The sequence below is a fragment of the Mauremys reevesii genome, linkage group 4, assembly GCF_016161935.1.
Source record: "Mauremys reevesii isolate NIE-2019 linkage group 4, ASM1616193v1, whole genome shotgun sequence".
Taxonomy (NCBI): Eukaryota; Metazoa; Chordata; order Testudines; family Geoemydidae; genus Mauremys; species Mauremys reevesii.
Window position 1 is genome coordinate 6,873,348 of NC_052626.1, and position 27,000 is coordinate 6,900,347.

The window sequence follows — 27,000 nt, forward strand, 5'->3', positions numbered from 1 at the left end:
GAGCCCAGGGGGGGCTACAGGACATTACCGAGGGCTTTGAGATACGCCTGTTTGGACAGTGTACTGCAGAAGGGGCTGGTTTTGTTTGTTTCCACATAGATTGTGGGTGACTCGGCTGAAGGGCTGAGTCACCAAAGACCCTCCTGACAAGCGCAGTGGTGGATAGGGGGCACTGTGAGCCAAGAAATTGAGAAAACTGCAGGCACCCACACACTCAACCAGGGGCACTCACGAGAGGTGGGTGCCACCCCTTACACGCCACAATTGTGTAAACATCAGTCCAGACTTTCTAAATGTTAACACTAACTCTTAAAATGAAATGATCCTAAAAAGCCTCACTGTACTCCACTGCCAGTACGATCCTGAATATCTCGCATACCGGCAGCCCTGCTTGTCTCTGCAAAAGGCTTTCAAGCATTTGTGAACCAGGCCTGACTGTTACTTTTTCTCTCTTGGGAAGCGAAATGGAGGAGAGAGGTGCATTCCAAGAGTACTTTTATTGACCAAATTTGATTTCTTATTCAAAAAAGGTTACACAATCTCCCCCTTAAAACGTTGGTGCCTGAATCTTACCCACTCACTTACCCACACAACTGATAGCCTCCTCTCTTCAGATTCATGGTAAGACAAGGGCATTAAATACTTTAATATATAAATGGCCTATCAGCTGAGGTGTCTACTTAATGCATTCAGCTGTTTAAGCATTATCCACACACATTAGGTCACACTATTCTAAGTCAGCAGTTTGATTTACCCTCTTGGGATTCCTCAGGCCCTATGCTCCGTGTTTGGGGATTCTGCATAAGCACTTAGGCACACTTGCATGCAGGCAGCGCAGCAAAGGGTGTGAAAACACACTCTGCAGCGCTGCAAATCGCTGCGGCGCAGCCAGTGTAGCAAGCCCCCGCCCCGCCAGCGCGCGCTCCCCAGCGCTCCGCGTTATTCCGGGAGGGGAGCTGGGAGGGACAGGCTGGGAGTTTTCCTTCCAGCGGCGCTGCTGACCTACGCTGGCAAGCGCTCAAAGCGCGCAGCTGCGCGCCAGCGCAGCGCTTGGTTTAAGTGTAGCCATAGCCTCTGTGGCAGGAGATTGATCATTAGCAATGCAGCTGTATTTGCAAGTTCTTCTTAGCTGAAGAACAAACAGCAAAACAAGAGTGCTTAGTCTTTCTTGTTTCAAAGTCTGGATAGAAAACAGGCCTTGGTGTGTCGCAAGATTCCAAGTGTTCCTATTTACCAGCTGTGGTGTAAACAGGCACAAGTCCCATTGGCATCACTAACCAAACCCTGCAGGTAATCACTGGAAGAATTATTTTAGCTCTGATCTTCAAAGCAAGACTACCTATGTTAAGAGCCAGGAAACTGGTGAAAATTACTAGAGAGTTATCAGTCCCAGCTGTTTGAGGAGGTGCCATAGGCAGGGCTGCACAATTGTCATGGTATTTTTTTAAATAAAAAATCATTTCCCATGATTTTTTATTAAAAATGCCATGATGAAGAGAGGGGTCCTGGGATGGGGAAGGTGGCTGAGAGTGAGCCTGTCCTGCATTCACCTGTGGGACAGAGGGGCCTGAGTGGTACAACAACACAGGATGCCAGGTCGCAATGCCACTCACTCAAATCTGGCCCGGCTGGCCCCCCACTGTGATGGCGGGGCAGCTGGGCCAAACATGACTGGTGCTGCGACCCAATACACCAGGTCAAAATTCCTGGGCCCACCCCGTGGGACAGGAGTCAAAGAAGCTGCCACTGCAGGGTGAGTTTATTAAAATCACAGAGACAAACACAAGTCACGGACAAATAGGAAAATCACGGTATCCATTATATTTTTCCCACCGTGACAAACCTGCAGACCTAGCCATAGGCCTTCCTAGACTGATGATTTTCCAGTCACTGTGCTAGATGTAGTGGTACATCACACGGGTCAGCTCCACAGATACAAACAGCAACTTTGCCTTTTGCATCAATTCAGCTGCACTGATGTCATTTACCCGTCACATAACACAAGAACTAGGCAGCAGGTTTAAAACAAACAAAAGGACACAACACACAGCCAACCCATGGAACTTGTTACCAGGGTATGTGGTGAAGGCCAAAAGCATAACTGGGTTAAAAAAAGAACTAGCTAAGTTCATGGAGAACAGGTCCATCAATGGCTATAAGCAAAGATGGTCAGGGATGCAACCCTATGCTCGAGTGTCCCTAAATCTCTAACTGCTGGAAGCCGAGACTGGATGACAGGGGATGGATCACTCAGAATTGCCCTGTTCTGTTCCTTCCCTCTGAATCATCTGGCTGTGGCCGCTGTCGGCAGACAGGATACTGGGATAGACGGACAATCTGTCTGACCCAGCATGGTCATTCTTATGTTCTCCTGACTAGTTGGGGGCAAATCCCCAGTCAAGACAAGGCCACTCATCCAAGGGAGCTATTCTGCTCCTCCTCCCTATGTTTGCATAGTCCCTTGACAGGACTGCACTGTGAAATTATTCCAGAGGGGAACCCTTCATTCATTTCAGATAGATGGGCAGATAGAGACTGTTTCCTCCTCATTAAAGGAGCCTCCCATTTTTTGGGGTTATTTTTTCTCAATTCAATGCCCTTAAAATTGCTATTTTAGTGTGTATGTGTTTTTAATTAAAATATCTTACAGACTGACACCAGGAAACCAGAAATAAGCAAGGGAAGAAAACGCAAATTTCTTTGTCACTCTCTGATACAGTGGATATCATGGATAACATGGATATCATACCTAACTCCTTTTCCTTTTCCAGCACACTGAACGTGAGCGATGGGTGTCGCAGAATGAGCTCTCTGGCAGACGCAAGCCCCACAATTCCACCACCAACCACCACCACATCAAAAGTGCTGTTTAGAAAAAAAAGGGTCATGTCAGAGCTCACTAGCAACATGCTTCACATTTACATGGAAAGAAGCTTCATTTTAGCAAATGAAAGTTGGACCTCTTTACAAACGTCTTCTCGAAGACCCACGTCTTCTGAAATGCATACAAGAAGCCAGCTGACTGTGTCATCCGCTGATTTACCTTTGAATGACCCACTCGTTTATGCTGAGGAAAGGTGCGGAAGGTTGGGAGGAAGGAGGGGTGTGTTTAAAAAAAAACAACACCTGGAAGTGAAGCTGGAAATTGCTGTGTGAGGAAGACTAGGGAGTTGAAGGAAGACAGAATATGCAGAGAAAATGTACAGTTCAGTGGGGAAAAAAAAAGATTAAAATCTGTAACTAACAAGTGTGAAAGTAGAATGAATTATATTGTAAAAATAAGAATGGATTAAAGAAATGTTGTATGTACCTTTAAGCAGAAATAAGAAATGTTGAAATACAGGTGCCAGGAAAAGAAACATTAGGCATAAACAATGGTGCTAATGGCGAAACATTAACAGAAGATGGGTAATAGTTAGTAAGGAAATAAGATATGCATGCCTAGCCCAGGTAAACTTATCTGATTCTGCTTCCTTTGTTACCTTGTTAAGTTCTCACCCTTTTATCTGTATAAATAAGATAGTTTGTGTCTTGCATGGTGCTCACATTATCTGGGTGTTATTAGCAGAGCGCTGTGCTAATAAAACAGAGTGGTCTGACAAACTGTGAGTCCTAAGTCTAACTTTGACACAAGGTATATGTCTATATTCACCCTGATCACAATACTTGTGTCTCATTTTGTCCAAGCTTCATCTGTCTTCCTGTTTTAGATTTTATGTTCTCCAGAGCAGGGCCTGGAGTTGGAAAAGCACCTAGCACATTTTGAGTGTTAGCACAATAACTAATAATGCTAAGAATACAGTACATTGTCAAACTGTTTGCTCCTCTCTATTTTCATAGGTGCAATTTTCCCTTCGATGACTTGGAATCAGCAAGGCCAAGGTTCCAACTTGACAGCCTCAAGTCATTCTTCATGAGCATTTACGACATCCAGATTCTCTGTGCAAGTCCATAAAATAGCTACCATTTAGCCAGGCAGGAACTTTAGAGCAGACTCACTGATGAAGCCACCACCACAGATCTTACTCCAATGCTGAGATCATCTGAAGTTAATATTGTCTCATTGTTTCTTTGTACCCTCCATCTGCATGTACCCCCTTGTTGTCTCATCTTCTATTAAGACTGTAAGATCTTCAGGACAGGGACTGTCTTTTTGTTCAATGTTTGTAAAGCGCCTTGCTCACAGGAGCCCTAAACATGTACTAGGACTCCCAAGGCACTACGATAATGCACATAATAAATAATAATAATTTTAGGACTGTTTCCCCACGTTAAGAATGTTCATTATGAACTCAATTAACAAGGTTATTCTACTCTGACTCATGACTCTTCTGGCCTCTTTCATAATTCTCTCAGACAGCAAAATACAGTATAACCATTTCTTAAATTACATACACAGTATATGCACTACAAGTAGTAAATTCTTCAGAGGAAAGAAATGTCCTGATCAAATTTTTTTTTAGAGTTTTCAATGTTGATAAATGCAAAGTGATACACATTGGAAAACATAATCCCAACTATACATATAAAATGATGGGGTCTAAATGAGCTGTTACCACTCAAGAAAAAGATCTTGGAGTCATTGTGGCTAGTTCTCTGCAAACATCCACTCAATGTGCAGCGGCAGTCAAAAAAGCAAACAGAATGCTGGGAATCATTAAGAAATGGATAGATAAGACAGAAAATATCATATTGCCTCTATATAAATCCACACTTTGAATACTGCATGCAGATGTGGTGGCCCCATCTCAAAAAAGATATATTGGCATTGGGAAAGGTTCAGAAAAGTGCAACAAAAATGATTAGGGGTATGGAACAGCTTCCATATGAGGAGAGATTAATAAAGCGGGGACTTTTCAGCTTGGAAAAGAGACGACAAAGGGGAGATATGATAGAAGTCTAAAAAATCATGACTGATGTGGAGAAAGTAAATAAGGAAATGTTATTTACTCCTTCTCGTAACACAAGAACTAGGGGGGTCACCAAGTGAAATTAATAGGCAGCAGGTTTAACACAAACAAAAGGAAGTATTTTTTCACACAACGCACAGTCAACCTGTGGAACTTCTTGCCAGAGGATGTTGTGAAAGCCAAGACTACAACAGGGTTCAAAAAAGAACTAGATACATTCATGGAGGATAGGTCCATCAATGGTTATTAGCCAGGATGGTGTTAAAAGATAGAATTCTGTAAATGCTGTCTGATTGTTTAAGGAATAGAGAGGGACACAGTCAGGAAAACAGACAATAACAATAAAACATTACAATTTAGATGGCAATTTACCGTTCATTAAGTTGCCTTAGATCGATAGGAGTTAGTAAGTAGTATATAAGGATAGCCTGTTTTAAGTGAATTTTGCTTTTTTTTTTTTCTTTTCTTTTTTTGTTCTTTTTTGATTGTATTCCTTTGTCTGTTTGTGTTATGTGTTTGATGTTGGCCCTGCCAATCAATTTTATGTTATTGTGGTAATTTTACAACAGAAAATGTGAGTTCTGTTGTATTTTGATCTTTTTGATTGATAGTTGACAATTTGGAAAGACTGGATTGGCTTTCTACTTCACTGGGCACTTGAGATGTGCACCTCTTTTGGATGCCTTGGCCGGGGGGCACCGACATTTTGGGCGAGCGGTCACGGACACTGGGCTGAAGGTGCCTGACCAACCGCAACAGTCCCACTCTTGAACCTGTTGGTTCCCACTCTCTGGTCAGGGGGGATCCCAGATCTGACATCAGGAATCCAGGACGGTAATGTCTTCTGTATTTCTGTGGAGGATCTGTGACTGTCCTCTGTGTGTCCGGTCTGTGGTGTGGTGTGTCTGTCTGAGTCTGCCTCTTCCTTCCGTCTCTCGGCGGTCTGATCTGCACAACTGTGTTCCTGTGGTGGAGTCTTTCTGATGCAGGAGTGTGCGCAGGTGCAAGAGGAGGCCACTGGTGGTGTGTGCAAGGGTTGTGTGAGGCCTGTGGGTGGGCTTTGTGTGTGTGTTTGTGTCTTGTGCGCCTGGTGTGTCGAATTGTGTGATCCCCTATTGAGTGTGTGACAGTGTCCTGTAAGTGGCTCCTTGTAGTTGCAGAGCGGACAGTATTTAGTGCGACGGCTCATCAGCGAGCTATTTAGGATAAGTTTAAAATGTGGGAGAAAGGTAAGTCATGGTCCGTCATCCTGTAAAAAAAGGGAAAAAAAGGACTTCTGTAAACAAAATGGATCCAAAACTCAGTGGCCACTGTTAAAAAAAACCTCAAAAAAAAAAAGTGAAAAACTTAAAGAACTAAAAAAAAATTTAAAAAAAAAGAGGTTAATTGGAAAGAATTAAAAAATTCAGTCAAAGGAAAAAAAACCTCAAAAAAAAAAAAAAAAAAAAAAAAATCCTCAATCTCAAATAAAAAAAAAATCCCTTAAAAAAAAACCTCTCCTCTCCTCCCACTTTAAAACCCTCCCCGGAATACTCCCAAAAAGCTCCCTCCCTCATCATTCATCTCAAAAAAGCACCTTGTTCTGTCACAAAACCCCCTTGTGTTGTTCCGTTTTCAATTCTGTAGATTTCCAAAAATCTGTTTCTCCAAGTTCTCATTCCTTCCCCCCACTCTTCCTCAACCCCTTCCTCCTTCTCCCCTTCTTTATCCCTTTCAAAATTGTGATATCACACAAAAAATCTCATCAAACAATTCATTGAAAAAAAAAAAAAAAACAAAAAAAAAAAAAAAAAAAAAATTAAAAAAACAGCAGAAAAAAAAAAAAACAGGTTGAAAGAAATAAAGAAATAAGAAAAAGAAAAAAAAAGCAGGTGAAATGCAGAAGTAAGTGAGAGCAGTAAGTGAAGGCAAAAGTGATAAACAGGTGTTAAAATCTGAAATAAAGGAGTGAGGAAAAGAGATTAAATAAAGAAAAGTTAAAGAAGAAAAAAAAAGAGGGATTAATTAAGCAAAGAAAAAAAAAAAATTAAAAAAAAAAAATGTTAAAAAGGAAAATGGAAAAAGTTCCATGTTAAAATGAAGAGAAAATTTTTAGCTTTCCAAAAAAAAGAAAATAAATAAAAAAGAAAAGAAAAGAAAAATAAAATAAATATATAAATGAAATAAAAAAAAAAAGCAGTGTAAAAATATGTAAAATGTAAATAAAAAAAATGTTATCAAAAATAAAAAAAAAGGTGTTTAAAGGGTGTAAACTAAATTGGTTTTGTTTGTTTTTTTTTGTTTTTTAAAATTTTTTTGTTTTTTGTTTTTTTTTGCATTAAAAAAAAACTTAATTGACTTTTGCAAAAGTTGCAAAATTTTTTTTTTTTTTTTTTTTTTTAATTTTTTGTGTTTTTTTTTTTTTTTTAGCATTTTATTTATTTTTTTTTTTTTAATAATTTAATTTTTTTTATTTTTTTTTAAAACAGAGTCTAAAAGAGAATGCAGAGTCAAAAAATCAAGAGAATAGATAGAGAGAGGAAGTCTTGTTGTTTGTTGTTTGTTTGTTTATAAAAAAAGATAGAAAAGATAGTGTGAAGAAAAAAAAAAAAAAAACAGTGCCAAAACAAAGCAACAAAAAAAACAAAAAAAAAAAAAAAAAACAAATAAAAAATGTTAAAATGAAATGGCTCTAAAAAAAAACTCTGTATAAAAAAAAAAAAAATTGACAAAAAAAAAAAAAAAAAAAAAATAGAAAAAAAAAAAAAAAAAAAAAAAAAAATTTAAAAAAAAAAAAAAAAAAAAAAAAAAAAAAATTTAACAAAGGTTAGGACATGTGGAGACAAAAAAAAAATGTAAAAAAAAAAAAATAAAAATAATAATGAGATATGCAAATGAATTAAAAAAAAATCAAAAACCAAAAAGAAATAGACTATTTTCTTTGTTTTCTGTTTGTGAAGTTGAAAGTGTAGTGAAAGTTGAAAAAGAAAAAAAAAAAAAACTGTGGAAAGTTTTCTGTGTCCTTTAATGAAAAGTCTCTGCTCTCTCTGCTGCTGTGGAAACTCAGAAACAAAGCTGCTGAAAAAGAGTAAAAAGAAAACTGAAAAAAAGAAAAAAAAAAAAACAAAAAAAAAAAAATAAGAAGAAATAAAAAGACATGTTATTGTTAGATCCCTTTAAGAGATTTGATTTAAAAAAAGTATATTAAAATTAAAAATAGTATTTAATGTAATAAGTACCCCTGTTAATATTATATTTTGTAAATTTTTGAAAAGGTCCTTGAAAAAAAATATATTATTATTCTTAATTACCTGTGAATAAAATTAAAACAAAACAAAAAAAAAAAAAAAAAAACAAAATAAACTACATAAAAAAAAAAAAAAAAAAAAACCAATGAATTTTAATAATAATTTAATAAATAAAAAAAATAATAAAAAAATTAAATAAAAAAATAAAAAAAAAAAAAAATAAAAAAAAAAAAAAAAAAAAAAAAAAAAAAAAAAAAAAACAAAACAAACACAAAAAAAAAACACAAGTAATTTGGTAATTCTTCTGTTTTGCCTAACAATTTGGAAAAGAAAAAGAAAAAAGTTAAAAAAAAATCAAAACAGAGAAGAAAAAAAGAAAAAATTTTAGAAAAAAGAAGAAAAAAAAAGAAAAAAGCTATAAAAAGCTAAAAAAAAACAAAAACAAAAAAAAAAAATAAAATTAAATACATAAAATAAAAAAAGAAAAAAACATAGAATAATATTAAAAAAAAAAAAAAAAGAAAAAAAGAAAAAAAATTGTAACACAGGCTCAGGAAGCAAAATATGGAAGCAAGCCCACTCCACAGATTGCACCTGGGCTGGGGGGAGGGCTGGGGGGACAAATATCTCAAAAGTGACCCATTGGACTCTCAAAAAGTGGGTAAAATATATGCTTATGTTTGCCTGTTGCCTGTAGTAAGAGCATCCACTAAGGAGCTGTATGTGGGATACAATTATTAATTAGGCCAAAGTATTGTATATGAAGGAAGTGTTGTGTGTAAATAAAAGTGTTAAAGTTTTAAGGAAAAAAAAAAGTAAAGTGTCAGTAGATAAATGTACATGTACTGTAAGTGTTGTACTGTGTTTACCTTTACCAATATTTTAATTTACAAAGTCTCAGCTTACCAGCTAGCTGTAAGCACTCTTTTAGCTTGAGTTCTCCTATCTTCTTAGCATTGAATGGCAAACAGTGGCAAACATAAAAACAAAAAAAACAACAAAAAAAAAAAAAAAATAAAAACAACTAAAAAAAATGTGACATTACTAATGTCCATACTGTCAAATCACTACCCAACTATACTAATGTTTTTGTTACTAAATGTTTAATTTTTTAATTTAATGTGTTTAAAAAAAATAAATAAAATTAAAAAAAATGAAAAAAACAAAGCCCAAAAACAAAGGCCCAAATCACCAACCAGAAGTTTTTTTTTACTACATAATAAAAGTGTCACATAATAATAATCTACTGGGAGGATAATATATGTACAATGATTTTTAATTTAATTTCTTTTTTTTTTTATAACTGCAGAAATTTTTTCTAAGCAGAAAGATTTGATTCTAATTGCAGAATATCATATTCCCTTGGGCATATGCAATTGCTCTTCTCTCTTAAGTAAGAATTGTTTATATCTATGTGTAGTCTCTATTAAGATCTTGTTAGTTGTAAAGTAGATTATTGAAACATGTAATTGATCACTGTAGAATTCTTTTTTGTAATTGTAAAAATTATTAAGGTTTCATTTTGCAAAATATTTTTGCTTTATGTTTTTATTTTTTGTTTGTTTTCTCCAATTGTTTTGTGTGAAAAGGAATGTTGTGAAAATGATGAGAATGTGTGAAGGAGTCAATAATAAAGAGAAAAAAGGAAGGAAAAAAAGAAAAAAAGAAAGCAAAAAATCTTCAGATACTCAGGCACTAGATACTAAACTGTGACTGCTGGCATCTGCACTGGCACATGCTCTTGCAGCATAAGAATGCCACACCACCACCACCCCAGCCACCCACCACCCATCAGGACCCAATCAGATCACCAGAAGATGACGAGAGTCAGCCTGCAATAGAACTGCAATACCTTACAATCTCGAAGAGTAAAGCAGAAAGCAGAGGCGCAAAAAAAGGCAAGAAAAGCAAAAAAGCAAAGCAGAAGCGCCCAAGAAAGCTGTAAAGTGAGCCTACACACCCTAGTTCTACAGTTGCTCAGTTGAGTTAGGCAGAACCAGTGCCACCCCTGCTGTGTTGGTGTCTCCCTGGTGGTCTCTGTGTGTCTGGTCTGAGTCCAACACAACAACAACTCAGCAGCAGGCAGCATAGCAGATCAGGTTAATAATATTAATCTTTCTAAAATGCTGGTCCTGGGCCCCTGCAGCCATCCCAGCCTTCTCTCCTGGCCTCTCTCCCATCCCTTCCTGTCAGATCTCAATTCCCTTAACACACAATGACACAATCATGAAGAACTGTAACAGGAAGAGGATATTTCCTTTAACCCACTTGGACCCTTCAAAAAAAAAAAAAAAAAAAAAAAAAAAAAAAAAAAAAAAAAAAAAAAAAAAAAAAAAAAAAAAAAATAAAAAATAAAAAAAAAAAAAAAAAAGAAAACTGGAGAAAAAAAGAAACAGCCAAACACAAGGGAAACAGGCACCAAACACAGGTCAGGCACATAGTGCTGGTGCCATAGCTGAGGGAGGAAAGCTCTGTTCTCTGGATGTTGTGCATGTTTGTGTGTGTTGATACCTGATAATGGTAAAAGAGATCATGAGCCACACTAGCCACAAAACAATCTCCCCCATGAAGTATCTTCGAGTTGATTATGGAAGTTCAAGTGGCCTAACCTGTCTCTGGCTGCATCTGGCTGCTTTGTTGAGCCCTGTTTTGTATCCTTGGATATCCTGTAATAATTTCTAATAATTTTTAGTAGTTGTTTGTTGTTAAATTCAAAAGTGGCAAGGCATGCCAGCCATGTGCCCCAGAACAGTGAGCAGAACACTATGATGATTTGATTGATTTGAATGATGAAAGAGAAAGAGATAAGAATAAGTTGTTAATATGTAGAATTTTGTCATCATTTTGTGATGAGGGACAAAGGAGGAAAAATGAATGAGTAATGAATGTTACAAAATAAATAGGAGAAAAGAAATGTCTGTACTTTTAAGGAAAAAGGAAAGTGGAATGGAATAGTCAGGTGTCAGAAAAAACACACATACACATAAACATTTTTGCATTGCTTAAAGGGCAATTGGTGAGCATCCTTAGATAGATCGTAGGAGTTAAGTAGGAAGTAGGATATGCATGCTAGCCCCCAGGTGATTTTTTGTTTTTTCCTTTGTCTCTTTTTTTTTGATTCGCTTCTTTTTATCTGTATAAATAAGACTTTTTGGTCTTTGCAGCACATTATCTGAATGTTATTGGCGGAGCGCTTTGCTAATAAAAACAGAGTGGTCTGACAAATTGTGAGTCTTGATTTTAACTTTGACAATGGGCAGCGATAGTGTCCCTAACCTCTGTTTGCCAGAATCTGGGAATGGGCGACAGGATAGATCACTTGATGATTACCTGTTCTGTTCATTCCCTCTGGGGTACCTGGCATTAGCCACTGTCGGAAGACAGGATACTGGGCTAGATGGACCTTTTGTCTGACCTATGGACGTTCTTATGTTCTTAGAGCCATTCTAGTTTGCAGCGTAAACCCTTACTGACACTGCACTCTTTAAATCAAGATTGGCTTTCTTTCAAGAAGATATGCTGTAGCTAAACCAAAAGGTATGGTCTTGATGCAGGAATTACTGGGTGACCTGTGTTATGCAAGTGGTCAGACTAGATAACCAAAATGGTCTCTTCTGGCTTAAAATCTATGAATCAGCACTTAAGTGGAGTTAAGCAAAAAAATGATGTACTGTAAAGGGGAAACTCTGGTGGGAATAGACCTCATTCTAAAATACCTACTTTCCTTTTTCAAAATCCACTCAGTCGTCAAAAAATTGTAAAAAATCCCAACCAAAGCTACTATTTTTGTAGGACCCATACGAACAGGTTTTGTGCTTCTGTACTTACTTTGTAGCATCAATTAAATAATAAACACCATTCCCACAACTACAAACATACCTGCTGACACTGACAAAGCCAATCAACAGATAAGCAAATAATGTCCTGTTGGAATCTACCACATTAGAAATAGGAAGACAAATGGTATCTGAGATTAGCCAAGATGAAAATAATTTTGTTCAATGTATTTTTATTTTATTTAAAAATACTGTCTCCTGTGATGCTATGGAGCTCACTGCTGCTCATCACCACAGGATCCATTTCCTACCTAGGCAAAGACACTTCCTGTGTTCACATGTAGGCACCTGGGAGTTCTGAGGAAGACTATTTGAAAAGTAACTTAAAAACTGAGATGGTGTCTGGATATTTGCACAGTGGAGCACGAGCACCTTTATCTTACAAATTTTGGGGAGAAGACTATGGACACAGTCCTTTCAGCAGCTAACGTAAATGCATTATTGGATTAAATGGAAGGGCCTCTCCTGCTGCCTCTGGGCTGGTAGCCCCTGATACTGAAATATATACAATCTGAAAAGTGCCTCACATTAAACAAGGATGAGTCTAAATTCAGATCTAACCTCAGGATATGGACACTGGGACGTAAAAATGTTTCATGTTTCTGTATTGCATGTCCATGGACCAACAGTAGGTATTACTCTACAGTAAAATCCTATTATGTGAATATGATCAAAATTGTGACCCCATTTATTTTGAGAACATCATTTTGACGCAGAGTCGCCACTTTGTATTGTAACCTTCATGTTACATTGCAATCCACATTATGGATTAGAATGTGGTGTACTGAGGACTGCGTTGGAATTGCAAGCTATCAATTTAAGAGTGGGGAGGGTTTCTGAATCCAGCTTGCAGCCTAGAGCCTGGATGGCTCTGTAGCAAAGTATGAGCACAGCAGACAATCTGGAAAGAGCCAGGTAGAGTGAGCTGTGTCTCAGTGACCTGAGAGCAGGCTGTTTTCTCTCTCTGTGTTTTGGGGTTCTTGTGTGTTACTTGTTCTGAATTCTACAAAATAAATTACATTGTGACCTTCTAGCAAGAGTATTTGTGTCCTATCTCATTTCTGGCTGCATGCTGTGAACATAACAAAGCATCCATTTTGTATTATAGGCTTAATACCTAATGGAATGACCATGTCTGAGAAGCTATGACTAGAGCCCTGTGTGGATACAAAATTTGCATCCGCATCCATCTGCGATCTGCAACTGGCCCACGGATATCCGCAGATGTGGATATAAAGCCGATATCAGTGGCTTTGCAGTGCTCTAGCTATAACAGAGTAATCTAGAGCCATCAACTCCAGGTATTCCTGATCCCCTGCAACAACGATGAACTTTCTATGCAGTAGCCTGGCTGGGAGCAGGGACTGGACTTACTCAGCCTATAGCAAATGGCTGGGAGCTCTACAGTTTCTTTTGCTAGCTACATGACTAAAGGAGCCAGCGACTAAAGTTAAGAAGGGGTGAGTCTGAGCAAGGAGGCTGTCTGTGGCCACTGCCATATGCCAAGAAACGTGTCCAGAGAGAGATGAAAAGCAAGGCAGAGTCTGCCTAGCCTAAGGATGCTGACCAGGCCTCAGGCTCACAGAAGGGGAAAGATCAGACTAAAGGGGCTGGGGGAAGGAATTGTTGGTGTCATCAGGCATCTGTACTAGGCCTGAATGGACCAAAGTTATTTTATGCTTGCCCAGAGTGCCTCCATGTTTAAACTCTAATCGACCTAGCAGGCCAGTAACCGAGTATGGAATGTGCAACAGCTAGCTCAACCCTGATACTGCCAGGAGATAATGATGAGGCCTGCTTGCACCCGGCTAAGGGGGGCAGAATAACAGATCAAGGAAAGTAAAACAAGATAACAGTTGAAGAAAAAGTCACTAACGAGATGAATTGTTTGCTGCCAAGAATGATTTAACCTGCTTAATGTAATTGCTAGCTGCATAGTGTGCCTGCTACATGGGAACGTAAGGGGGAGTCAGAGGGGGAGTAGTGTGGGGGTAATAAGAATGCTTAGCTGAAGTTATGTATAAAGAGAGAAAAACGGCTTGTATCTGGGTGCTTGATTTGAGACATGTCTGTCTCCTGGCATCCCGCTTTGAGCTACTTAGCACTGCAGCATTTGCAGCTGGTGGTGTGAACACACCTCTGCAGCTGCTGCTGCTGCAGGCGGGCGCAGCCAGTGTAGCAAAAGCCAGCCACGCGCCGCCAGCGCCCCCCAGCGTCCCCCATTAGTCACAGGAGGAGACAGGGGCTGGAGAGCGGGAGAGTTTTCTCGCAGCGCTTGACTACACTTAGCGCTAGCGCTGCTGCGGCGGCAGCCACTGAAGTTTAAGTGTAGCCATAGCCTAAGATCTCAAATAAACTTTGTCTGCTTCTCCACCTTGCTGTGTTTATTGGCGCGAAGCACACTGGGCAACGAACCACTGTTGCTGTCCTCGGGCATTCTGTGCTGGCAACAGAATCATCTCAGGACTGTTTGTGGTTTCTTCAAAGATCTGTAACTCTATGCTGTTTAGAGTAAAGTGTCTATACTTAATACATTACTTTGCTAAACTTGTATTCATTGGTTGCCTGCCACATTGTTCCAGATAATCAAGAAGCTCAGTGCACCCAGAGCAAGGTGGAACTCATGAGACATGTGTAAGCAACTGAGGGTTCAGGGGGTTGTGATACTGATTCAGAGGTCTAAAGCAGCTAGGCTGAAGAGCCCCTTGTCCCAAGGAAGAGGTGCAGATATGATGTCTGCAACTGCACATAGGATCCAGCCAGTGGGTCAACTCACAAACTCGAGTCTGTCCAGAGAAGGGGGCTGGGTCAAACTGTGACACCAACTCGGTGACACATTTTTAAAGAGACAATAGTTTCAGTTTTTGAGATTCCCATAGTGTTGTGCACTCAACATGCCTGACCCATTAATTCTTTCACAGGAATCAAAGTGTTTTGGTTTATTTCACTAGTGTTAGGCCAACAAGTGCTCTCAGGTCCCAATTCTGCAAAAATTCACGGACGTGCCTATTTATGCCCTGCCTGTAATAAGCCCATTAAATCAGCAGGACTACTCACACTGGGTACAGTTAAGCCTATGCTTAGTTTTTTGGAAAGCTTGGGTCCTAGGTGAGCTGCACCCTGCCCGTCCTCCTAAACGGAACCGAGGGGCGCAGCGTGTTGTTAGCATTGCACAAGAAATACAGTGGCTAAAACACACCAGCAGCGGATCTTTCAAGTAGAAGAAAACTTAAATCTCAAACAATTTCACTGGCACAAGAGAAGCGTTAGAGCCGCTGCGGGAGCAAGGTCACTAGAGTAAAGCAAACCGCGACCTCTGCACCAGGGGCGAAGGGGAGCGGCGGCGGCAGGCAGGCCCCAGTCCGGACTTCCCCCGCCCCGGTCCCGCCAGCCCCCACACGGCCAGCGGGCGCCGCCCCCAGCAGGCTCGCCTGGTTCGGGCCAACAGGGACCGAATCCACTTCGGCTCCGTCTACTCCGAAGTCAGCGCGTCCACACGCGGCCCGGTTCGAATCCCCTCCCGCCAGGTTAGCGCCGGGCCGGGCGGTGGGGCTGGGCCGGGGTCCGTCCCCGGCGGCCTCACCTACTGCGGCGGCGCTGGTGCAGCCCGGGCAGGCCCAGCCGGCCCCAAGCGCGGCCCGCCCGCAGCAGCGGCGGCGGCGGCAGCATCTTGAGCTAGTCCCCGCGGCGGCTCTCGGAGCCCGAGCGCGCCCCGCTCCTCCCACAGCCGCGGGAGGAGGAGTCGGGCCGGGCGCGGCCGCCGCTCCCCGGGTGTCAGAGCGGGCCGGGAGCAGGCCCGAGGCGCCGCGTCGCGCTGCTCCCTGGTAGCCAGGGAGGGGGGGTCGCACGGAGGCGTCTCCTCCTGCCCGCCGGGCCGGGCCTGCGCCGCCTCAGGGGGGCGGGAAGCGCGTGCGCTGCCAGGGGGAGCTCAGCGCAGCCCCTAGGCTGGCCGGGCCCGCGACCGGGCCATCCCTCCCCCGGGCCCCGCCACTAGCCGGGGCCCCGCTGGCTGGGGGCCAACCTGTCCCCTGCCAGAGTCCCTACCCCGAGCTGTGAAGGCGGCAGTGAGTCGGCGGGGCTCTGGGTCTGTTCTAGGGGCGGGTGGCCGGGGCTCTGTGGCCAGCCTAGGCGAGCAGGGTGGTCCCGTCCGACCTTAAAGTCTCTAGTCCCAGGGGTGGCCAACCTGAGCCAGTATTTACCGATGTACATTGCCAAAGTGCCACAGTAATATGTAAGCAGCCCCCCCCCCCCATCAGCTCCCCCCACTCCCAGCGCCTCCCATCCACCGGCAGCCCCCCCCCCGACTCAGTGCTTCCCCCCCCCCCCATCTCCAGATCAGCTGTTCTGTGGTGTGCAGGAGGCTGGGAAGGGGGAGGAGTGAGGGAATGGCAGGCTCAGCGGAGGGGGTGGGAAGGGATTGAGTGGGGGCAGAGCCAGGGGTTGAGCAGTGAGCATCCTCCAGCACTTTGGAAAGTTGGTGCCTGGAGCTCCAGCCCTGGAGTCGGTGCCTGTACAAGGAGCCGCATATTTACTTCTGGCTCCGGAGCCCCAGGTTGGCCACCCCTGCTCTATCCCATGGGATCCCCAGAGGCTGTGATTCGGCTAGAGCTCCCATTTAGGAGACTTCTCCAACCTGCACCAGCCCGTCCTAGTGGTGTGGCCTGACTAAAATCAGATCAACAGCCGGCAGTGTCACTGTGACTATAAATGGCTTAGCATTTATTTACATCTGAGTGCCGATGCCATCTGTTTAAAATTTGAAAACAAAACTGATCTTTGATTCCAAGTTGCAGATTTAACTATGGCATTTATTTCTTAGTCCCTCAGCATTTTTCAGGCTGCCAGTCAATGGGATGCATCTGATGACATATATTCATATCTGTAATCGCTAAAAAGTTAAAAATATCCTTCAGTTAAGTGACATAGTGTTATTTAAACAAAACAAAATACCTCTAATATATGTTTTCTTTGTATGTGACTAGTGGCAAGAGGACAGAGGCACCAAACTGACATTTCACTAAATCTCTCAGCTCTATGATGCTGTTGGGAAAGTTCATACAACCAGTGCTCAGCTTAAAGAAACTATCAACCCCAGGTGCACGCAGGCACTTCTGGGCATGGCTGAATGCAGTTTTTAACAAGTAAGAAAAACAGATGTATTTAATAGTTCACGTGCTAGTTAAAAGCTCTGATGCACATCACTATGTAGCGTGGTTATTCAGTTAATGCATAAGCAACAGTAGCCAGTTACAAGTCACAGAAGAACAGGAGAGAGCTTTTTCTGTTAAAAGTGTTTTTTCTTTTCAAACAGTATTCTGTTATAGACTCATAGACTTTAAGGTCAGAAGGGACCATTATGATCATCTAGTCTGACCTGCACAATGCAGGCCACAGAATCCCACCCATCCACTTCTATAACAAACCCCTAGCCTATGTCTGAGTTATCGAAGTCCCCAAATTGCGGTTTGAAGACCTCAGGCTGCAGAGAATCCTCCAGAAAGTGACCCGTGCCCCATGCTGCAGAAGAAGGTGAAAAACCTCCAGGGCCTCTGCCAATCTGCCCTGGAGGAAAATTCCTTCCCGACCCCAAATATGGCGATCAGTTAAACCCTGAGCATGTGGGCAAGACTCACCAGCCAGCACCCAGGAAAGAATTCTCTGTAGTAACTCAGATCCCAACCCATCTAACATCCCATCACAGACCACTGGGCATACTTAGCTGCTGATAATCAAAGATCAATTGCCAAATTAATTGCCAAAATTAGGCTATCCCATCATACCATCCCTTCCATAAATTTATCAAGCTTAGTCTTAAAGCCAGATATGTCTTTTGCCCCCACTACTCCCCTTGGAAGGCTGTTCCAGAGCTTCACTCCTCTAATGGTTAGAAACCTTCGTCTAATTTCAAGTCTAAACTTCCTAGTGTCCAGTTTATATCCATTTGTTCCTGTGTCCACATTGTTACTAAGTTTAAATAATTCCTCTCCCTCCCTAATATTAATCCCTCTGATATATTTATAAAGAGCAATCATATCCCCCCTCAACCTTCTTTTGGTTAGGCTAAACAAGCCAGCTCTTTCAGTCTCCTTTCATAAGACAGGTTTTCCATTCCTCGGATCATCCTAGTAGCCCGTCTCTGAACCTGTTCCAGTTTGAATTCATCCTTCTTAAACATGGGAGACCAGAACTGCACACAGTATTCCAGATGAGATCTCACCAGTGCCTTGTATAACGGTACTAACACCTCCTTATCTTTGCTGGAAATACCTCGCCTGATGCATCCTAGAACCGCATTAGCTTTTTTTACGGCCATATCACATTGGCAGCTCATAGTCATCCTGTGATCAACCAATACTCCGAGGTCCTTCTCCTCCTCTGTTACTTCCAACTGATGCATCCCCAATTTATAACTAAAATTCTTGTTATTAATCCCTAAATGCATGACCTTGCACTTTTCACTATTAAATTTCATTCTATTACTATTACTCCAGTTTACAAGGACATCCAGATCTTCCTGTATGATATCCCGGTCCTTCTCTGTGTTAGCAATACCTCCCAGCTTTGTGTCATCCGCAAACTTTATTAGCACATTCCCGCTTTTTGTGCCAAGGTCAGTAATAAAAAGGTTAAATAAAATTGGTCCCAAAACTGATCCCTGAGGAACTCCACTAGCAACCTCCTTCCAGCCTGACAGTTCACCTTTCAGTATGACCCGTTGTAGTCTCCTCTTTAACCAGTTCCTTATCCACCTTTCAATTTTCATATTGATCCCCATCTTTTCCAATTTAAGTAATAATTCCCCATCTGGAACCGTGTCAAATGCCTTACTGAAATCAAGGTAAATTAGATCCACTGCGTTTCCTTTGTCTAAAAAATCTGTTACTTTCTCAAAGAAGGAGATCAGGTTGGTTTGGCACGATCTACCTTTTGTGAAACCATGTTGTATTTTGTCCCAATTACCATTGACCTCAATGTCCTTAACTACCCTCTCCTTCAAAAATGTTTCCAAGACCTTACATACTACAGATGTCAAACTAACAGGCCTATAGTTACTCGGATCACTTTTTTTTCCTTTCTTAAAAATAGGAACTATGTTAGCAATTCTCCAGTCGTACGGTACAACCCCTGAGTTTACCTATTAATTAAAAATTCTTGCTAATGGGCTTGCAATTTCATGTGCCAGTTCCTTTAATATTCTTGGATGAAGATTATCTGGTCCCTCCGATTTAGTCCCATTAAGCTGTTCGAGTTTGGCTTCTACCTTGGATGTGGTAATATCTACCTTCATATCCTCATTCCCAGTTGTCATCCTTCCATTATCCCTAAGCTCCTCATTAGCCTTATTAAAGACCGAGGCAAATATTTAGATATTGGGCCATGCCTAGATTATCTTTACCCTCCACTCCATCCTCAGTGTTTAGCGGTCCCACTTCTTTCTTTGTTTTCTTCTTATTTATATGGCTATAGAACCTTTTACTATTGGTTTTAATTCCCTTTGCAAGGTCCAACTCTACATGGCTTTTAGCCTTTCTCACTTCATCCCTACATGTTCTGACCTCAATAAGATAGCTTTCCTTGCTAATCCCGCCCACCTTCCACTCCCTGTAGGCTTTCTGCTTTTTCTTAATCACCTCTCTGAGATGCTTGCTCATCCAGCTTGGTCTACAACTCCTGCCTATGATTTTTTTCCCCTTTCTTGGGATGCAGGCTTCTGATAGTTTCTGCAACTTTGACTTGAAGTAATTCCAGGCCTCCTCTGCTTTTAGATCCACAAGTTCTTCAGTCCAATCCACTTGCCTAACTAATTTCCTTAATTCTTTAAAGTTAGCCCTTTTGAAATAAAAAACCCTAGTCCCAGATGTATTTTTGTTTATCCTTCCGTCTAGTTTGAACTGAATTAACTCATGATCACTCGAACCAAGGTTGTCCCCTACAACCATTTCTTCTATGAGGTCCTCACTACTCACCAAAACCAAATCTAAAATGGCATCCCCCCTTGTTGGCTCTTGAAGAAATCCATCAGCTATCACATCCAGAAAAATCTGAGTCAGACAGTGATTGTTTCTTACGTTTTCCAGTAAACAAATCACTGATTTACAAAGGAAAGTGTGTGCTTTAATCAGTATGCTGTGGGGTAATTTTATTTACCTTGGTTGAGACTAGTTAGAATTTAAATTCTAGCTTCCCAAATCCCCATCTTCCTTTAGCCTTGATTCCATTAACATTTAAATTCTGGCTCTAGCGTTCTAAATTTCCTTTATGTATTCAGAAGACAGTCTAAAGAATTATCCTTCCTAATGTAATTTAGTTGCACTAACAGGTTTTTTGTTTTTAAAAAAGTTAAAATTTAATTATTTCTCTACCAATAACAAATGTCAGATAGTCATAGTCTGCATTCAGTCTTCTTCAGCATTCTCCACCAAGTCCTAAGAAGCACCCTCATAGAATAGATCTCAGGATTTTAACTAATTCCTGGGGTGTGTCCCTTTGTAGTACTATTAAACCTTGACGAAAGAGATGTCAGAAATGACATATATGTAGTAGTCTATGATGGAATAAAAACTGACTCAGGAAGCAAAATCCCAAATACTGTTGTAAAGCCTCATCCTGGGCAGATGCTGGATATCTCCTCCATACAGACTTCTCTGCCTGTTTCATGCTTTTGCAATGCTTGTGTAGCATTTTCATGCCTACCAAGTAGTTTTGAATTAATAAGGTAGGGCAGCGTGAGCTTAATGAGTGCATGGGGTTGGCAGAGGCAGAATGCTGAGCACAGACAGAAGGAGAGGATTAGTTAGAAATACAAGTGACAAATCAGCTAGCGATGTTTTTCTTCATTACATTACCAAAATTTAATTTTAATTTAAAATATAAATTAAAACAGGTTACTAGAATTTTTTTTTTTAAATAGTGCAGACTTGGTGTAAAGCACTGCCCTGGGACTCAATCCTATCTTTCTCTTTTCCTTTCATCATACACTTAAAAATATTTATTGTGCAAATGTGATAAAGCTGTATCTTGGTCTAGGAAGATCTAAATGTTTGTTCTATGTTGACAGGGTAGACTATGAACGTATACAGGCTGTTGGCCCTGATAGAGCAGCTTCTGAATGGCTTCTGCGGTGTGGGGCGCTGGTTCGTTTCCAAGGCTATGATAAATGGCAGCGTGACTACAATGGTCTCCCAACAGGGCCTTTAGGAAAATACAAGATACAAGCAATCGATGCCACAGAGTCCTGCATCATGTACCGAGGATTTGATTATTTGGGTAACCAAGACGCAGCTTTGCAAATTATATATTGTCCTTAAAATTTATCCATTTGCATCAAAGACTGAGCAGTTGTGTCTTTTTTTGTTTCTTTGTGACTCACAGAGAAGGCTTGATTTTTAAAAGAAAAATGTTTGTTTTAATTGAGAAATATCAGATTTGTACCTCTGTTTTTGCTGGAGGTCTCCTTTTAGGATACAGATGGATTGGGAGTTTTGTCAGCCATTACTTGAAGAGGGAAGAGCATTAAACAATTGGAACAAAGATTTATTAGTTAAATAAGTTCATAGTTCAATATGCGTTAATGCAAACCAGGGTTTTACATGTTCTGAATAAAAAAGACTCTAAATCGTGTGCCAATTTTTGGTGTTTGTGAAGCCATAGTCTTTTCCAAGAAAAGTCAGATAAGCAAGATCTGAATTTCTAATTTAAAAGAAACAGAATTTTTAAAACGCTATTGCCTTTCAGTTGTCCTTTGCACCAGTGGTTCTAAAACTAGGGCTGCCGCTTGTTCAGGGAAAGCCCCTGGCAGGTTGGGCTGGTTTGTTTACCTGCCGCATCTGCAGGTTCAGCCGATAGCGGCTCCCACTGGCCGTGGTTCGCCGCTCCAGGCCAATGGGTGCTGCGGGAAGCGGCGCAGGCTGAGGGATGTGCTGGCCGCCCTTCCTGCAGCCCCCATGGGCCTGGAGCAGCAAACCGCAGCCAGTGGGAGCCGCGATTGGCTGAACCTGCGGATGTGGCAGATAAACAAACCGTCCAGGCCCGCCAGGGGCTTTCCTTGAACAAGCGGTGGCCCTAGTTTGAGAACCACTGCTTTACACAACAAAGAACAAAAATGGGGGACACATCTTAAATTTCTTGCATAATTGCATTGTTAGTTCAGCACTTATCAGTCATGCTGGGCATGCTGATTTTTCGATTTTATACTTCCGCATAAAAGCCCTTAGAACCTTAGTTTTGCTTTTTGCGATTGTGAAGCCAACAATGGGATTGCTGCAGAGTACAGTACCATAATTCATGATGCATTATGGCTCTTCCATGTGCAGGCATCTGTTGCCACCAGTTTATGGAAGCATGAGAATAAGAACTGCAAACCCGTTGGCAGCACCTCATGCAGTTTGCTCCTTGTATTATGATTTTTCTCTTTTCCAGATGGTCTCAAACACGTTGAGGAAATTAAGCTGAGCAACTGTATTTATATCCAGGATGAATGTCTGCAGAGGATCAGTGAGACTGAGAGTTTACAGAAAAGCCTCCTGCGACTGATGATAATTTCCTGTGGGAATGTCACAGACAAAGGCATCATAGCACTCCACAAACTAACGTAAGCCATTGAGGGACTGTCTTGTAGAACATGACTTTTCTAGCTGTTGCCATATTTGCATGTTTAGAATAGTATTGGATCACTGAAATTCGTTTTTTTTGTTTACATTAGATTTCAATAGTCTTTGACATACAATGAAAGCAAAAACGGTGTAGGCTGTTCTAAGAAATCAGTTTTAGCAGTCTGAATTAACACACAAAAATCTAACAAACCCATTAACCTAACAACAATTCAGTAAGTAGAACTGTAGGCTATAGTGCTGAAAGTAGGAAGCCTAAGAGTATGTGAATCCACAGCTGAATCATGTCCTCGTAGTTAACCTTTTTTCAAGTCCCCATTTGTAGGTGAGATTCAGAAATGTGGGTTGCTCAGCAGATTACAGCAGATCATGCTGTCCCTGTGCTGAGGTATTGTCTCTGCAAGTGCAGTGGATTAGTACATGTACCTACCACCTCTGGACTACTATGTTAGGATGTGTCTATGCTACACTGCAAAATTGCAGCATAGATGCTTGGGCTGTAGCTCGGCCTGTGAGACCCTGTGAGTGGGGAGGGTCCCGGCGCCAGTGTCTACACTGTAATTCTATAGCCCTGCAGCCGGAGCTCCATGAGCCTGAGTCAGCTGACCCGGGCCAGCCATAGGTCTTTAATTGCAGTGTAGACATACCTGGGAGTCTTGCTTAGGAAGTAACAACCCACTTTCACCATGCTTTCTGCCAGTGAGCACCCCATCCCTTTCTCCTCAACGTAAAACAAAAACAAACAAAATCCACCCTGGCATTTACAGTACACCGCACCACCAATTATCTTTGTTTACTTTAACCACTTTCCTTTAGTTGTGTCTGATGTAGCTCCTAAGGTCTTTGGGATAGAGGCCTTGTTTGCTTTTTAATCCCTGCATGGGAGCCAGTGAAGCCCCTATTCAAGAGCACTTCAAGCAGCACTATACTCAGGAGTATAAGCATTGACAAACTCCTTGCTAATGGTGAAGAGGAACCAGTTTGGCTTTCATGGCCTTAGTAAGTTACTAGGAGGACTTCCGATAGGAATAAAAAGTAATGTAAAAAGAGCAGGATGGTATGTGGGGCAGGGATCTTGTCTTCATTTTTGTCAGCAAAGCACCTTGCACACTTTAAGAAATTAATCAATGGAAGCTTGTAGCTACTAAGCACCTCTGAAAACTTTAGGCAACCAATTTTGAAAATATTGGCTCGCTATTAAAAATTCTATGAAACACCTACAGCCCCCAGAGTCGCTTCATATGTATAATTAATTTAAGAGTGAAAGTATCTGTGCTTTTGAAATTAATCACACTGTCTTGTAAAGTAGCCACTGAGTGAATTTTTATATATTTATAGGAACCTTGAATATTTATTTCTGAGTGACCTTCCTGGGATAAGAGAGAAAGAAACTACTGTTCAGATCCTTAAGAAATCAATGCCATCACTGGAGCTGGAATTAGATTTAGAATAAAGGCATCTTTATGTAATTCTGAGGTGTCTTATTTCATAATCTGCATTATCCTTAAACTATATGCGTTATACAGTTGTCGCTACTTATATTTCCTCATGGAAGAAGAACTCTCATCCATGGCTTTGAAGGTATTTAAAAAAAAATCAATCTCAATGAAATGTCGTTGAACTTAATTTGTGCTTTCACTTAACTACAGCGAATGCAATTCTGTAAACACTTGTAAGTTTTGGAGTGGTTGTAAGAAGATAAAGAATTCTGTCTGCTAGCAGGGGAAATAAGTAAAACCCAAATACTCTCCCTTGTACCGATGTATAGAATTACAATGGCTGTTTTTAAATGTGCTCTGTCTACCAACTGAGTATGGAAAAGAGATTGAGTATTGCTGAAGAACTAGACCGTGCACAGCTGTACTGAATATTTGTCAAGTTTCACTTGCTGCCTAAATGAGAGCCGTGCACAGTCTGTTTGAGAATGTTACCAAATGCGTATGATGAAGTTTTAGTGAACACTCTTGAAAACCAATTTAAGTCAAATCCAAATGGAAAGAAATTAGGGGTAGTTTTTTCAAAGACAGGCTCTATAACTTTTCCAAGGGACTGCAGCTGGTAGGCCGAGCACTTTTCTCCTGTGAAGAAGCAGGTTTTCTGGTGGATGCCGTTGCACAAACTATTGCTTTAAACCACTTTGGGCTGAATTAGGCCTGGTACCTATCCCCGTACAGGTTTGGATGCACTTCATAAAATAACTTAATTAGTAACAAATATTTTATACTTCTGGCAAGTTGAGAGAGGTGGTCTATCTTCAACAGGGTTATAGTGCTTTTATGAACCCCTTCCAGGCTTCTGTGGTAGGGCAAAGAAGGGCTTGCAGGGAATTGCCAGGACAAGGAAGCAAGGTTCTTGCTAATTCTGCCGTTGTGTGTTGAGAGTTCCCAGAAGGAGAGAGTGAAAACCTCTATTCAGTCTCCTTCAGGACAGCCCTGAATGTTTCTTTTTCTCTCTCCCACTCTGGGAATCTATTCTGGATTGTACCTGTTACTCTTTCTCGCTCCTTCAAATCGTTTCTCCCCCAAATGTAACACAGAGCAGAATGGAGAACATCCCTTAGTTGTCCCATTTGAACAACCTGTCCATTCTGACAGGTTTCAGAGTAGCAGCCATGTTAGTCTGTATCCGCAAAAAGAACAGGAGGACTTGTGGCACCTTAGAGACTAACACATTTATTTGAGCATAAGCTTTCGTGGGCTACAGCCCACTTCTTCTCACACTTCTTATCAAACTGTCTGTACTGGGCTATCTTGATTATCACTTCAAAAGTTTTTTCTCTTACTTAATTGGCCTCTCAGAGTTGGTAAGACAACACCCACCTTTTCATGCTCTCTGTATGTGTATATATATCTCCTCACTATATGTTCCGTTCTGTGCATCCGAAGAAGTGGGCTGTAGCCCACGAAAGCTTATGCTCAAATAAATTTGTTAGTCTCTAAGGTGCCACAAGTACTCCTGTTCTTTTTGTCCATTCTGAAAGACTCACTGACCTGTATCTTAGAGGGTATATGCTCAGCAATTTGGGGACAGTAAAGCTGGGCTGGTATTTTTTGTAGGATAAATATGAAATGAAAGAATTAAAGTTAGCTTAAAGAACAGCCCTGACTAGTAAGTAGAAGGAAGGCCTTGGAAATAATGAATTATAAGGCTAGAAGGAATGAATTAGGGAGGATGTCTGGTTCAAAGAATAACTAAAATATAAGGAAAGATTTCTAAAAAGGCCTCTGACCAACAGAGATGACGGGATGGTTTTAAATGAGACAGAGAGTCTGTCTTAAAATGAGTCAGCATGGCCCTTCCCACTGCACATATAAGTGTCATCTCAAAAATTAGGGCCTGTGTGAACCCAGATGCAAAAGAAATACTGTTGGTCAGCAAGGAGGAGGGGCAGAGAGAGGGAGGAAAGGCCTTGGGGAGAAATACAGTCTGATCTGCGTTAGGGCTGGAATTAAGGATGAATTGTCTCAAACTGGTTTTTAGCTACTCAGTACTTGGCCCTGACATCACTTGTTTGTTAAAGAGCATAGGACGTAAACTCTGAAAAGGTTCATTGGCTGACCAAGCTTTGTCTAAGCACCCTGGGGTTTAGCCCATTTGTAAGTATCCCGATCAAATGCTAAGTATTGTGTTACTGTCTGGATATAGTACATTGCTTACTATTTAGGCTTCAGGCATGTTTAGAGCAATTGTATAAATACCATTTGGCCTTTGGATTTAATAAAGGAATGAATGGTTAAATTAGTGGTCTGGCATAAATAATAATAATTCCAACACTGGGGTCTCTATTAGTGAACTCTGCTACTCAACTGGAAGGCTCTTCGGGTAGAAATATGGCCACAGAGGAGCACTGAGTGGGAAGGGGAATCTTTGAGGAAAAAATATAATCAGTGTAATTTTTTTAAACAGGTTATCACGTATCCCCCCTACAGTTGCTGCTCTCTCACTATCCACCGCTGGCAGGAGATCGTTTTAGTCTCTGCACTTTAGCCTTTTCCTTACCGGTGAGTGGGCTTTTCTACTGGAACTGGCCTTGGGGTTTCATTAAGTGATGTATAGTGATTAGGGAAAATTAGAGAGACTGTGTTATGGAAAGCAACAGCCTAACACACTTACAGGAAGATGCAAGTGGAAGTGTCCCACTAATCTACTGTGAGGTGAGGCGTACCAGCAATTCCACCTACTTACAAGAGCGCTGGTGAGGGAGCCTTAGGACCCATCTAGATCAGCTAGTTGGTTTCAGCAGTGGATGTAGTTTCTGATCTTACATACATAGATGTAACTATTGACTTTCACGGAATTACTCATACTTCATCAGTACAAATGAGAGCAGACTCAGGCTCTGTGAGTTCCCTTGGGGTCCAGATACCACAAACAGGCAGAATTTTACTTATTAGGCTTAGGCCAATCTCTGACTATT

The 27,000-nt window shown here is 41.1% G+C and overlaps 2 protein-coding genes across 5 annotated transcripts in view; one reads left to right on the forward strand and one right to left on the reverse strand.

The window, feature by feature from the left end:
• L2HGDH (L-2-hydroxyglutarate dehydrogenase) overlaps positions 1–15,766 on the reverse strand; it is a 33,460-nt gene extending 17,694 nt beyond the window's left edge. The window contains exons 1-2 of the mRNA XM_039536607.1: positions 15,557–15,766; positions 2,750–2,865 (exon numbers count right to left, since the gene is read on the reverse strand). Coding sequence (XP_039392541.1) covers positions 2,750–2,865; positions 15,557–15,642 — 202 coding nt within the window. The 5' untranslated portion in view covers positions 15,643–15,766. The remainder of the gene's footprint in view (positions 1–2,749; positions 2,866–15,556) is intronic.
• On the forward strand, positions 15,185–24,231 carry DMAC2L (distal membrane arm assembly component 2 like). Of its 4 annotated transcripts, none has more exons than XM_039536614.1 (5): positions 15,185–15,323; positions 16,956–17,114; positions 21,032–21,240; positions 22,393–22,564; positions 23,922–24,231. In XM_039536614.1, the coding sequence occupies exons 2-5, from the start codon at positions 17,008–17,010 to the stop codon at positions 24,034–24,036; spliced, it is 603 nt and encodes a 200-aa protein (XP_039392548.1). In that variant the 5' UTR covers positions 15,185–15,323; positions 16,956–17,007; the 3' UTR covers positions 24,037–24,231. The 4 variants fall into 4 exon arrangements, with proteins under 4 accessions (XP_039392548.1, XP_039392545.1, XP_039392546.1 ...); XM_039536611.1 differs by lacking the exon at positions 15,185–15,323 and adding an exon at positions 15,349–15,500; XM_039536612.1 differs by lacking the exon at positions 15,185–15,323 and adding an exon at positions 15,640–15,797.
• Positions 24,232–27,000: the final 2,769 nt, after the last annotated feature.

Bases quoted from the DNA above. Each gene is read 5' to 3' on its own strand.
- DMAC2L (XM_039536614.1), top strand. From the start codon at position 17,008: ATGATGCTGTTGGGAAAGTTCATACAACCAGTGCTCAGCTTAAAGAAA. The intron at 17,115-21,031 runs GTAAGAAAAACA...CTATGTTGACAG, and splicing joins CTGAATGCAGTTTTTAACAA to GGTAGACTATGAACGTATAC. The intron at 21,241-22,392 runs GTAACCAAGACG...TCTCTTTTCCAG, and splicing joins CCGAGGATTTGATTATTTGG to ATGGTCTCAAACACGTTGAG.